This window comes from Varanus komodoensis, unplaced genomic scaffold (genome assembly GCF_004798865.1).
Source record: "Varanus komodoensis strain SLA01 unplaced genomic scaffold, ASM479886v1 scaffold105, whole genome shotgun sequence".
NCBI classification, from domain to species: Eukaryota; Metazoa; Chordata; class Lepidosauria; order Squamata; family Varanidae; genus Varanus; species Varanus komodoensis.
In genome coordinates, this window is record NW_025335297.1 from 459,035 (window position 1) to 472,418 (window position 13,384).

Sequence of the window (13,384 nt, forward strand, 5' to 3'; positions counted from 1 at the left end):
TTTGTATAGACTGTCCCATTACAATGTGCTTGTCTGACTCTGGTATGCATATGTGTGTGCATGTACCCATGCCTACATTTTATAATCTTATGTGTCCATTACAGGAATAGGTCTTAAGCCTGAAAGAAAGAAATCACTGGTTTTTAAACAAATGAAAGTAAGAATTCTACAGTATCAACAGACTTTAAACGATCTTGGGAATTTTCCATTTGGACATGCTGCATAATCACACTTCAAGAACTTTAACCCCCCCTCCTCCAAACTGGGAGACAGATACTGGGATTCTGCAAAGAATTTATACAACTGATATGATGTGTGCGCATAAATGTCATTGCTTCCCACAACGATGGGCCCTGTGATTACCAGACCTCCAACTCTCAAGGGTTGTGCTCTTCAGTCCTGCACCCACAGTATCTGCTATAGAAGCTTCTACCTCTCTGTCCAATTAACCTGTCACTCTTTCCGGCTCCCCGTCCATCAGTCTGTCCCCATTCCTCCCCCAAGGTGGCACATACTCAAGGAGCGCTTTCCTTGTGCCGAATTCTCCCTCCCTCTCCACCACCCCCCCCCCCCCCGTCCACCCTCCCATCTTTAGTTCATTCATAAAGATCCGCAGTCCCTCCCCCGCCCGCGCCAGGTCTTCTCACGCATTCGGCTGCATGCCAGCAGCAGCTGCAAAGGGGGCCAACCCCCTGCTATAGCTTGGGGGGGATACTCTTTCCCCCCCACCCGAGCCATCCATTCTTTGACAGGAGAGATGCTGAGCAAGGCGATACGATGCCTGGGTTTCTTCGCACTCCTGGTAGCCACGGGGGCCAACTGGGAAGCAGGTGAGGGGGGCACCTGGTTGTGGGTAGGGAGGGGTGCGGATTTGGGGTTTCGGGAGATGTGGCACAAGCAAAGGATGCAAGAGGAGGGGAAGCGGCTAAATGTGGGGATGGGGGAGGGGGGAGGAAAATAGAGCATGCAAGAGATATTTCGCTCATCTGAGCAGAGGAAGGGATAAAAAGCAGCCGGGGAACAATAAGCCAGTGGGCACGAAGGAGGCGATGGAGGCAGGTTGGCTGAAGAAATGTGGTGCGCTGGGCTAGGCTGGCGCCGGGAGGCTCGTCGCAGCCCTGCCTCCTTGTGGCTCCCTTTGTGCTAACTTACTCGACCCGCTCGGGGAGTCCAACGCCGCCCGCCAGCCTTCCCCTTGGCTTGGAGCTCCTTCAGCTAAATTCCAAATATGTTGGGGGCTGGGCTTGGGAGACTGCGAGTGAGATGGGGGCACTCTGTACATGCTCTTCTCTTGATGGCTCTGCCCTGTGCTCCAGAGAGGAGCCCTGGCTTACAAGCCCTGGCTAAGACCGGTTCCTTCTTCCTTTCCACTCACAGTTCTGATCCCGGGTCTAAGTCAAGGACTCGACTTGCTTCCTTTTCAGAGAATTGTGGGGTATTTTGCTTTCAACCTTCAGTGTTTAACAGGCGGGACTTAACTCATGATAGAGGACAAAGTCATCCTGGCTGGCAGCCTTCCGTTATTAGCCCTGCTGTATGTGGCTTCTGTGCCCACAGGATCCATCCAAATTTCAAGGGACACGGACTCCCTCTTTCTTGACAATCTTCTTGAGCTTTTAATAGCCCTGTGACAGGCAGACATTCAACAGGTACAGCATCCCTTAATACAGAAATGCAGGGACTGGAAACACTTTACCTGTTTAATTTTTGCCTGTTAGGAGCCCACAAAAGCCCAAACAAAGTGGCAACTCTGCTTGCCTCTATTTCCTGTTCAAAAAGTTAAATCACAAGATGAACAGACCCCTCTTAAGTACGGGCATTTGCTATGTTGACACTACATTTTAAGGTGCACAATTACAGCATTCATTTGTTTCTTATTTTAAAATATCCTGGTTTTCTGGGGCTTATGCCATGTTGCTGCTGCGGCAGCGGCGGATAATGATAATGGTACTTTCAGTTGTTCTAATTATAATCCTTACAGGTTAGGTAAAGTGAATATTATCATCATCCCACAGGCTGAAGAAAGTATGACTTTCCTAAGAAGCTGAGCGAGCTCATGACTGAGACAAAATTTGAACCAGTCAGGGGACCTCCTGCTTTTAGTGACTACTTTGCAACTGCCTCTGGTGCTTCCGTGATTGCGGCACCGTGCTCTGGTGTGTGGCACAGGATTGCACTATAAGCACAGAGGATCTGGCATGGTGTCCGTTGCTCTGCAGCCACAGAGCAGCTAATTTAGACCGCAATGCCTTGGAAACTAAAGAGGTTCCTGCACAGACTGGTGTATCCTGCCTGCTGCACCTTGTAAAGCTTAAATGTAAATATCTGTGCAGGAAGCCAAAAGCGGCCAGAGTTAGTTTGCCGCGATATGAGGTGCAAAACTAAGAGGCTCACTCCTGGTGGCTTCCAAGGGGGTGATGGAGGACTCGCTTCAAGAGTTCTCAGGACACCGTGTTCACCGTGTTAGTTCAGAGCCTCATGCACTGCAGAAGGAAAAATGGAGTCCGATGGGCAAGGATGGGTAATGAGACCAGGGGTCCAAACAACAGGGTTAGAGCAGCAGACCCGTGGATGCCCCAGACGGGCATGTAGGTAGCAGTGCCACTTGACCCCAGCCCGTTTCTCTCCCAGCCGGCCTCACCGAAGTGGAGAGCAGCTGGAAGGACTGCAGCGCTAAGACGCATGGAGGGAGAGGTCACCCGGCCAGCCGTTCCCTTTAAGCTACATGCACACGTACACAGGTTGGCCTTGAAGTTGCCCATCGCCCATGAACACCTGGGTAAATAAATAAATGCCAGGCAACCAAGTCACAGTCTTCCCCGTGTGGGACAGGATGTACAGTATTTCTGCAACGTTGTGGTTGTTTACACAATCACATGTCAATTAGCACACAAACATTCTATGCAGACCTGCGCCTTCTATTTTGCTGAGGCATTTCCTCATTTTTGGCAACTCTTTGTGCATTAAAGGGTGAAGATGCTGCTGTGTAACATGAAGTCCGGCCTCAGAAGCCAGGACTTCCAAGTTCTCATGGCCGAACCAGCTGGGGCTGAGGATATTTGGCAAGTGACACCTCTTCTTGTTCTCTTTCGCAGACCCCCTCTGCCCTGCCAGGTACAAGCTCAACTGCCTGCTGCGCCGACGGCTGGGCTGTGGGCCTGAGGGGGCGCCCAGCTGCGGCCCCTGCTTTCCCAATTATGAGGAGGACTCCGGCGGTGACTGCGTGCCAAAGAAGGTCCCCAAGCAAGGTATGGCCTGTACCCTTTGAACGTTCACTTTATGGTAGTTAATGACTCGACTCAGCACGCACATCCTTTGTCCAAATAACAATTCTGCAAAACAAATAGTGCTCAGAGGCAGAGATGGAAGTGGGGCAAGGCACCTGATTTTCTCTGTGATTGTCCAAATTCCTTCTTCCTTCTATCTCTCTTCATTCCCGGCTTCCTTTCTTGTAGGACTGTAGCTCTTTTCCTAAGCAAATCAGTATTGTGTAGGGTTGTACTGGCCGTGAAGACGCCATTTTGCAGTTTGGGTGTGCTCCAGGATTTCTGCTTGAAGCTGGATAGCTAGATCGTGGCAACAGGCAAGAAGGAATGCGTTTAAAGTCAAAAGCAAGTGTGCCAACCGTGCCAGTTTCTGGAACTATCAGATCTGGCCACAGTGGCACATTTATTGTTCATTTATTACATTCCATATACTGCCCAATAGCTGGAGCTCTCTGGGTGGCCCACAACAAGGACAGCCATAAAGTACAATATAATAGAATAAAAATAAAAGTTTCAAAGTACAGTATAAAATAAAAACCAAAATAAAACTTAGCAGCAGCACTGCAGTTTAAAATAAATGCAGGGAACTGTCCTATGGCCCCAATACATTAACTGAAGGACCACAGGATAGCTTGGATTCCCAGCTCTGAGGTCAGAGATGGTGCTCCAGACTCTTTGCTGGGAACTGAACCTTGGATCTCCTTTCTTGCTGCCTCTTTGCAGCTGGTGTGGAGAGCAGTTAAAGGGGACATTTGCAGGGACAGGGAAGGGAGAAGGCTGGAGAGGCCAGGGTGCAAGGCCCAGCATCCTTCCCTATCCCTTTGTAATGCTGCCACAGTGGAAGACAGCCATCCCGCAAAAACGCAGCGGAGCCATGGAGACAGTGCTCCTTGTTGAGGGTGAGCCCCTGAGTTCAGGGGCTGATGTTCATCTCTGTAGGCCTGTGCCTTAACAGTTTTAAGACAGTGAAACTGAAAGATTAAAACGTCTCAGATGCCTTCACCTGGCACCAGAAAGAGCACAGGTAAGAGCACAGGCTGTAGTTATATCTTCTTTGACTGCCATGATGTGGTCTGTGTGAGGCTCCCTTTCAAATTTCAGTTGGTCTAGAATGCGGTAGCCAAACTACTGGCCAGATACTGGAATTATTTTATTTATTTATTTAGAAAATTTATTTAGAAAATTTCTATGCCGCCCCATTTGCCGAAGCCTCGGGGCGGCTCACAAAACATTAAAATATAATACATTAAAAATATAAAACGAATTTACAATATAATTGTAAATTGTAGGGATAATGGCTTCCTTACGTTACAGCAGGCCCTTACTGCTTTGCTGTGGGGCAGAATTGTTGCTGACCCGCCATCACGGCAGGTGCATTGAGTGCGAGCGCAAGGGAGGCCCTTCTCAGTGGCTGCTCCAGGCGCCTTGCAGCTCCCCCTTTGATGTCATTCCGCTAGAGGACAAAAATGTTCCTATTCAGACAGTGCTTTGGCCTCTAAATGGACCTGTGAGTATGCCAAAATAGGTTCTAACTGGAGGGGGCTGTTTATGGCTTATTTATTTATTGTATTTATACCTTGCCCTTTTTCCTGCAAAACCAAGGAGATAGTTTGCACAGTCCTCCTCCTTTTCTATTTTATCCTCACAACAACCCTGTGAGGTAGGCTAGGCTGAGAGACAGTAATTGGCCCTAAGACCCCCGGTGAGCTTCATGACTGAGTGGGGATTAGAACCTAAATCCCAGGGCTGCACACTAACCATAACACCACCACTGCCTCTCCAGTCTTAATGCTATCGCTGTGTCGTTCACTCAGTTGCTTTTGCATCTTGATTATAATTTCATATTTTACCCTGTATTCTGTTGGTCTTGACCACCTTGAGCACAACCTATGGTTGAGGAGGATATATAAATTCAAGAAATGACAATAATAATTCCTCAACAGCTCAAAAGGACTCTACTGTGGAAGCTTTCAATGGCCACATCCAGTGGAGGTGCTGGTCTTAGTCGGAACATTGCTGTGACCTGCATCCGTACCCCCTTTGACTCTGAGTGGCATCCCTTAAGTCTGCTTCGTTAAGGGACTTGGTGTTTTCTCCCATGTAAACTGAGATCATAAGCTCCTTGGGCTCATCCTTCTTGCTCACATCCCTCTGTAAAGTAGCACCTGTCCATTAATGGTGCTGTAATGTGTCCCTTTGACTACTGGGGAGAAGCAGTGGATCTGGAAGTTGTGCATTAAGGATTTAATTTTCTCTCTCAATCCCTTTTCTTTTAGAAAGCAAACCAAAAACCCAGAAGAGGCCCAAAGACTTGCCTGGTCTCATCCGTTCGCTCCTGGCCAAGCACGAGAAGGGGTTGCGACAACCCAGCACAGAGACCATCCCTCCTGGTATGCAAGCCCTCCTTGGCTCACACTGGGGTGCTGCTGGGGTGCACAACACAGGAAGCTGCCTTACTGCCGGTCAGACCATACCCAAATCTTACTTTTGTTCACTAATTAGTAGTAGCTCTCTGGGGTTTGAGACAGGAGCCTTTCCCTGTTCTCCTTGCAGATGCCAGCAAATGAACACGGAAGCTTTCTGCATGGAAAGGGTGATCTTTGTCAAGTACTCTGGGTAGGAGAAAACCTCATAAACAATAACCATTTGATCAAGCACCTGCCAAGTTAACCTATTAAATTTAAACCTGCATTTTATTAAACCACCCTAGAGATGCTTTGGCTATGGGAACAGATTTTCAGATATCTTAGGGGCAGGCTGTTGGGCTACAGCTCTTATCTCTGTACATTGACTATGCTGGCTAGGATAGGATAGGCATTGTAGTCCAAAAGAACTGGAGAGGACCAGGGCAAACCTGAGCAATGCTCATAATAGACTAGGTTTCAGGCAAAGATCTTTCAACTGGTAGGTGTATATATACCAATGTTAGACATCTGTAGCCAAAAATGTATTATTTTTACAGGGCTCGTAGCCATGGACCTAGACTGATCCCAAAGCCATCTAGACCCCTGTCCTCTTTGTAGAACAGGGTAATCCATCTATCCGTTTGCTTTGGCCTACAGCTTATTGCAGGCAGCACATGTCTAGATCTGTGTTCATCTCTATGCACGTGGCTGTGGTTTGAATGGGGTGCCATGCTTGACAACATCATGTACCCCAACAAAGTTTTGGGGGAGCTGTGGCTTCTCAGGGAAGCCATGCTCCCTGAGGCTTGGGCATATGATTTAGGATGGCCCAAAGGCTTGTTTGGGGTGCATACACTCCTCCCAGCCCTTTGTCCATTTTGGAGAACCTTCTCTTTCATTGGTGTGTGGGAGTCATATTTGACAGTGGTTTGTGCCTCCCCGTGAAGCACTGGGTTGAACACAAAGTTGTGCATCTTGTAAAGGACGCTTCTCAGGATGGTGTCATATTTGGGGTGCTCCAAGCCTTAGTTTATGGGGCACACACACACACAGCAGTTACACCTTCCTACATGTTCTGGTTATTACTGGCGTGATGGGAGTACACTGGATAGTCCATCTGGTACTCAGACAAACCACCGAGCCAAAAGCTCATGGAGGGCACTGGACTGGAGGTGCCCACCCAAGCACTTGGGTCTTGTATGCCCTTCCACTCTCATGGCAGGGCCTTCCCTGGGTACGGTCCATTACAACTGTGATTGTCCACAACATCAAAGGCTTGCTGCTGGTCTATCCCCTATTTCCAATCTCCTGGTGTTAGACCTTGCCCCCAAAATCACATTTGGCGATCTTCAGCACATATGGTAAGGCTTTTTTAAAAAGTCCTGGCATGTGGCCTAAAGGACAGGCTAACTCGTCTGCCAGTCTCCTGTATATTTAACCCAAAGCACATGCCTGTAGGTTTAGCCACGCCATTACATTCCGGAGGTCACCTGGGAGCACCCAAAGAGGATGTGCCAGTGGGGGGTGGTTCGATCAACGAAAATGGGGTGCTGCAGTGGAATCTCTTCCTTGCTCTCCAGACAGGACTGGGATGTTTGAATCTCCCGCCTCCTCCCCGCCTCCCCGCTCTCCAACCACTTTCCCCACTTCTGGCCCCACCAACGCCTCCTATTCTGCAACCAGCGTGCCGGCTTCTTCTGAGTCGTATGAAAACACCCCGGTCTCAACCACCATAGCCCCAAGGAGGGTGAATCTGGATTTCAAGCAACGATCCCGACCCCCAGCTACCAGTCTGAACAAAGCGGTGACCCTCAGTGAGTATGAGTACTTCAAGAAACTGGGGGTGAGGGTGGCGAGAGAGCTCGGGGGTGCATGCAGAGGGGAGCAGGGGGCACGTGCCACTAGGAGCGTGGTGCCTGGTGCCTTACATGGGGTGCCTGGTTTTTCCTTTGTATCTGGAACTCAAATGGGTAAATTGTGCTCCTCACAGCTCTTGTGGTGATGTGCACCGTGACTGGAGTCTCTGGGCTGGTGGTTGCTGCCATTTGCTGGTACAGGTAAGACTCACCAGGGTCCTTTTTAATTTATTCCTCCTGGGATCAGTATAGGCAAACGGAACTGCTTTTGCACAGTTGGAACAGCCCTTTGTTGGAACTGCAAAACCTTCAAGCAAACGGATGTAGTGATCAGAGCTGGGGCTGCTGGCTGGGTTTTCATAACATGATCAGCCCTGGTGGGTTTTTTGCCCTCAGGAAGTTAAAATCCAACTTTCTGCCAAAAAGACAACATGGGGGAGGGATTACAGGTGTCTGTACACAAAACGTTTATTGAGCGCTTATGATCTCTCACTCATGGAAGGTGGCAGGGCTTTTTCACAAAGCTGTCCTCCTCCAAGGCCTTGCCCGAGTTTTCTAGCCATTTTCATGGCTTTATGTAGAGCAAGGACAGCCTGGTGTTAAGACTGAAAGCTGAACGAACCTGAATAAAGGCCTGGTATAGAGCAGCAATTCCTCTGTACGGCAGCTGTACCACAGCACCACCTTTGGCTGCGAGAATCTCTAGAAATGCCGAGAAAACATGGAAACGATGCATTTTCCTTCCAGAGTGAAAACAGAAGAAGCTCCTTACATGGGGCATTTAGCACAGCTTTTTCTTGCATTTTCTTTACTGGAGGAAGAATATCTTTTTACCCAACCCTTCCCTCCCAGGGTTCTCCTTGCTGCCTTTCTATATGTACAATATCATAATGTAGTAATATAGAGCAGAATTTGAACTTTACATAAAGATTCCCATAGGGAATATTGGCAGCATCCATGAAATCCATCTATGCATTATCCTCATCTTTATAAAAGCTATGAAAAAGAATGGAAAGTACAGGAGAGACCCTGGGAGGCAGACTGAACTTCTCATGTAGGGAAACCCTGAGTGGTCTCCTTCCGCTCCCACCCCCAGTTAAGAGATTCTCATACATGAATCCCAAAACACTTAGTTAAATTATCTTTGCTTCCAGCACTGCCATTCAGTTTTGCAGCTGTTTCCAATTTTTTAGCAAGTGTTTCACAATTCCATTTCTAATATGTTAGAACAAAAACTAAAACAAATCCCCTACCTAATTACCCTCCTTGTTTCAAAATACTCTGAATATGTGCAGTTTCACATTTTAAACTCATTTAAATCATACTACCTTCATCATCATAGGAGCAGGATGGAACTTGCTTCTGCAGCCCTGATGTGAAATGCATTTACTCAGAAATAAGTACCATTCTGCTGTAGACAAGGTATTTAAGCTATCCCATGAAATGATTCTATAACATGGGTCCTCAACCTACGGCCCACGGGCCGGATCCGGCCCGCCATGCCCTTTATCCGACCTGCCTCAGAGGTTTTGAAGTCATCGCATGCGGCGAGGCGCCGGCTTGCTCGCCCGGAGATCGTTTTGGACTCGCTCAGAGAACACAATCTCTGTGCGAGCAAGCAGCCGCCTCGCCGCACGCGCCCCCCGGCCCCACCCCCTCACCAGCCCACGCCGGCACCACCTCGGCGTCCTGCGCCCACCACCAGCACCTTTCAGCTGGAAAAAGTTTGAGGACCCCGCTCTGCAGCTATGCAGGTGCCTGGCCAAATGCTCTCTGAATATAACGCAGGCTTGCGGCCTTGCTGCCGACGCGCACGGTGTTCAGTGAGCACAGGGGTGGGCAGAGGCTTATCGCAAGTTCCTGCGGTCGCTTTCCAGGCTACAGAAAGAGGTGCACTTGGCTCAGAAGATGGCATACACCGCCACGCGGGGGAACCAGTACCGATACCACCAGCCCAGTGCAGTAGGTGCTCTTTGTTGATCCTTTTCCGGCGGGTGAGAAGGGGAAGAAACTAGAAATGCCCATCCAGTTTCAGTTCAGAATACGGGGACCCAGGGTCAGCCGGTGATGATGAACGGCGGGAGATTCGGGACAGGCAAATGAAGCCTGCAGTTCATACAGAGCAGAGTTGAGCTAGGGATTCACTACCGCGGGATGTAGTGATGGCCACAAATTTTGACGGTTTTAAAAGGGTTTCCAGAAATGCATGGGGGATAAGGGTATTGTTCCGCAGGATGGCTGCATAACACCTCCAACAAATGAGGAAGAATGCCTCTGAATACAAGTTGTTGGAAAGTTGCGGCAGGAAAGTGCTTTTTCCTTCTCAAAGTGTTTCTGGGCTTCCCAGAGGCATCTGTGAGAACGATAAAGCTGGACTAGACAGGTCTTTGCTTTGGTCCAGCTGGACTTGCCTTCATCTTCTGTTCTTTCTGATCCCCCTCAGTACATGGACTCTAGGCTAGCTCAGTCCTGCCAGGTGCACCATTATCAACATCAGAAGAAGCTGCTCACCGGGGAGGAGTAAGTGCTCTGCTTTTCAGAACTCTCTGCCCTGGGTCCCAGGGAGAAGCAACAGGAGTGCATTTCCCTTTGGGGTGTCTTCTGGCAGTGGCAGCTGCCATTCTGAAGAGTCGCACCATGGTAGGGGCACGATGTGGCTTGCTGTTGTGTGCAGTCCTGGGACAGGTAGGTTGTTGGGGTGCTTAGCAAGCCACCCAGAGCATGTGAACCGTCCCAGGGTTGTGGGTGGCTTGTTAAGCATCCCAGCAACCCACACTTGCCCAGTTCTCATGTAATAACTCTGGCCTCCCCCTGCTGCCCCTCAGATATTCAAAATGGCACCTGCCATAACGAGATTCCCCATGGGGAGGCCAGGTCTTTGTGGGGAATGAAATATGAGCTGTTTGTGGCACAATAATGAGGGAAGGAATGGCTGCAGCTCAGTGGCGGAGAAGAGGGAAGGGCGCTGGCTCGCTTCCCAGCACTTCGAGCGACAAGACCTCTGGCAACCTGTGGGAAACCTCCGGCCTGAAGAGCCTGTTGCAGGGGCAGGTGGAAGGGCTCTCTCCACAAGTTCCCCCCATACAACTCTTCGTGGACTGTTTCAGTTCAGCACGTAGGTGGGAAATTTCAACATTAAATGCTGCTCTGTATAATATATAAAGCACCCACAAGACACTGCTTAGAAAACCAGACGCCAGAGAGGTTCTGTCGATGTTTTCTCTGTCTTGTGCTAGTTGCCTACGAAGGATGCAGCAGGGCGCCCCTCCGCTGCCGCCACACCACCTTGCAGTCCAGCGCCTGTGGTCAAAAGTGGCACAGTGGCAGGAATGGCTTGCCCTTGTAGGGCGCCGCTCCTCTACGGCAGAGTTTCTTTGGTAAACGGCAGGGCTGTCGCTCAATTGATATACAAGCCTATGTGTCAAAAGGTGCAATTTTATGTGTAGGATATGCAAAGGCCTTGAAAATCATGTTGTAGCAGATAAGATTGTTTTTGCCTCCTGGATTTGTTCTTGGCATTATTTCACCTGCTTGAATGCTGCATTTGATCTTAATTCTATTTTTGCCACTGGTAGTACTGCTTAGTTTTTACTTTGCTCCATTGTGAGCTGCCCAGATAATGTTTTGGTATGGGGCAGGCTCTAAATAAGAGAGATGATTGACTGACATTTCACTGCCTCAAACAGAATACAAATCTCTCCCTGGGGATCCCAACCAACACTTTAAAAAGCTTTATGGACCCATTCAGATACACACTGCCTCCTCCTTCTTTGCCTTAACCCCATGGGGTTGTGTGAACAGGGTCTTTTCCCCTGTTGTGCAGCAAGGCTGGCCCTGAAGAGCAATGGAAGGAGAAACGGGCATGTGTTTTGTGAAATGGGGATAGCTGGCCAGGCGATTTAGAGTAAATGTAGACCTGTGGGGGCTGGGAATGTTTCCACCTGCTAAAATCTCTCACTTTGTGTTCTTGCCTTCTTCCACAGTAGAGAATCGCCAAAACCTGTAGCTCAGCTGTCCACAGAATCAGAGACTGAAAGCGGAGACTACACCGTGTACGAGTGTCCAGGACTGGCCCCGGTATGTATGAATCCTTCTTAGAGTCTGTGCTGTACAGCCCAAGGAGGCCGGAAGACTCCTTGGTTAAGGAACAAAATTAAAATGCCTTAGGCAAGTAAGTTCAATAGTATAATAAAATGTTTTTTAAATAGTTGGTATGTATTAGTTTTAAGGAGATTACCTTTGAGGGTGTGTGTGTGTGTGTGTGTGTGTGTGTGTGTGTGTGTGTGTTGCACTGATATGTACAACTCCCCTACTCCAAACTCGCTTAGGCCCTCTGACCAAAACAAGAAAGATTATAAACCACAACACACTTGAAGCCCAGCCTACTCTCTCCAACATGACAACTGATAAGAGCTTGTATATGTTAAATACAGTGATATCCCTCAGCTGTATATAGGGATGTTGGAGAAAGCGACAACAGATTCAAAGGCTGTTTGATTTCCCTAAGTCTGGCCCAGGGGTTGCTCAGCAAGCCAGCTTTTCCTGAAATACAAGGATTGTGCAAAGTTGCAGAACGTTTAACTTGGAGCAATGTTTTAATCCACCACTGGCCCATATTCCATTTGGGATACTCCGTGGCAAAACCGGAGGACAGACAAGGGACTAAGCAAGAGCCAATGCAGGCATGCAGCAGAATCATATGGTGCTCCTTGACTCTGCCATTCGCACTGGAGAGATCGCAGGCTTAAGTGTTTTCTTTTGGGTGGAGGATAGAAAGGCTCCTTGCACATAGAAAATGAAAAGGGCTGGAAGAAGGTGAGGGTTTGGGGGGGGGTCATTGAGCTGTTATTTGCACAAAGAGGCTATTTCTCTGTCCCTCTCTGTTTGAAAAGGACACATTCAAACCTAGAATTCTCCCACTTGCAACCTAAAATGCTATAGACTAAGAGGGGGGGAAATGTTCCAAATGATTCTGCTGCATGTGTAGTCTGACTACTGGAAACTTTCTCCTTCCTTCCTTCCTTCCTTCCTTCCTTCCTTCCTTCCTTCCTTCCCCCCTTCCTTCCTTCCCTCTGTCTTGGAACATCTGGATTAGCATCTTCTCCTCTTTCCACAGAGCGGTGAGATGGAGATCCACAACCCTCTCTTCGACACTTCCACCCTTCACCGATGTCCTCCCTAAGCTCAGCCTCTCTTTTCCTCTTTCGTCTTGCCTGCATCAGACACCTCCTGGATTAATGTAGGAAAGGTTCAGAGACTCACAAAAAGCTTCTGTACCCATTAGGTGCTGCTTGTCTATCTCGAAAACAGCAGCTGCATCATTCCTTCAGTCGCCTCCTATCAACCCACCCTAATCCTATGGGAATAATTTAACACTGGAAAAATGGCTATCAGGAAATATTGATCACAGATCTGCTTCAGCCCTCGACAATGAGCCCACATTCCTGATATCTCTGTCGTTGTTAGAAACCCTTTTTCTATCCTTCTCACTGAACACATTCCCCTATCCAGTCCAGTGAGGGAAATCTATAGAAGCAGAAGCACCTTCCTCCTGCCCAGGTGATGTGGATGCATATGCACAGGCAGAAGTGTATTGGCCCCAGGTGTGTGGCTGCCTTGGAGCTGAGGAGCAAATGGTGCCTCCCCCACTGTGAGACAGGCTCTGCCCAAGCCCGTTCAAATTATTTTAACTCCTGAGGCCAGCAATCACAGAAGCACCTTTTCCCTGGCAGTCAAAATGCAATAATCATCATCATCACTGCAGTAATAATAATAATAATACATTAAATAACTAATTTGCTGCCCTTTCATGATGCCCTTTCAGCATAGCAACATCCTCCTGGGGCTGGTTGAAGGG

The 13,384-nt window shown here is 48.7% G+C and overlaps 1 protein-coding gene across 1 annotated transcript; it reads left to right on the forward strand.

The window, feature by feature from the left end:
* Positions 1-757: 757 nt before the first annotated feature.
* Positions 758-13,152, forward strand: LOC123017946 (neural proliferation differentiation and control protein 1-like). The gene is made up of 9 exons (XM_044419639.1): positions 758-830; positions 3,096-3,248; positions 5,543-5,660; positions 7,256-7,485; positions 7,662-7,728; positions 9,405-9,489; positions 9,971-10,047; positions 11,511-11,604; positions 12,644-13,152. Exons 1-9 carry the CDS (start codon positions 758-760, stop codon positions 12,707-12,709), a joined length of 963 nt encoding a protein of 320 aa, XP_044275574.1. The 3' UTR covers positions 12,710-13,152.
* The last annotated feature ends 232 nt before the right edge of the window (positions 13,153-13,384 follow it).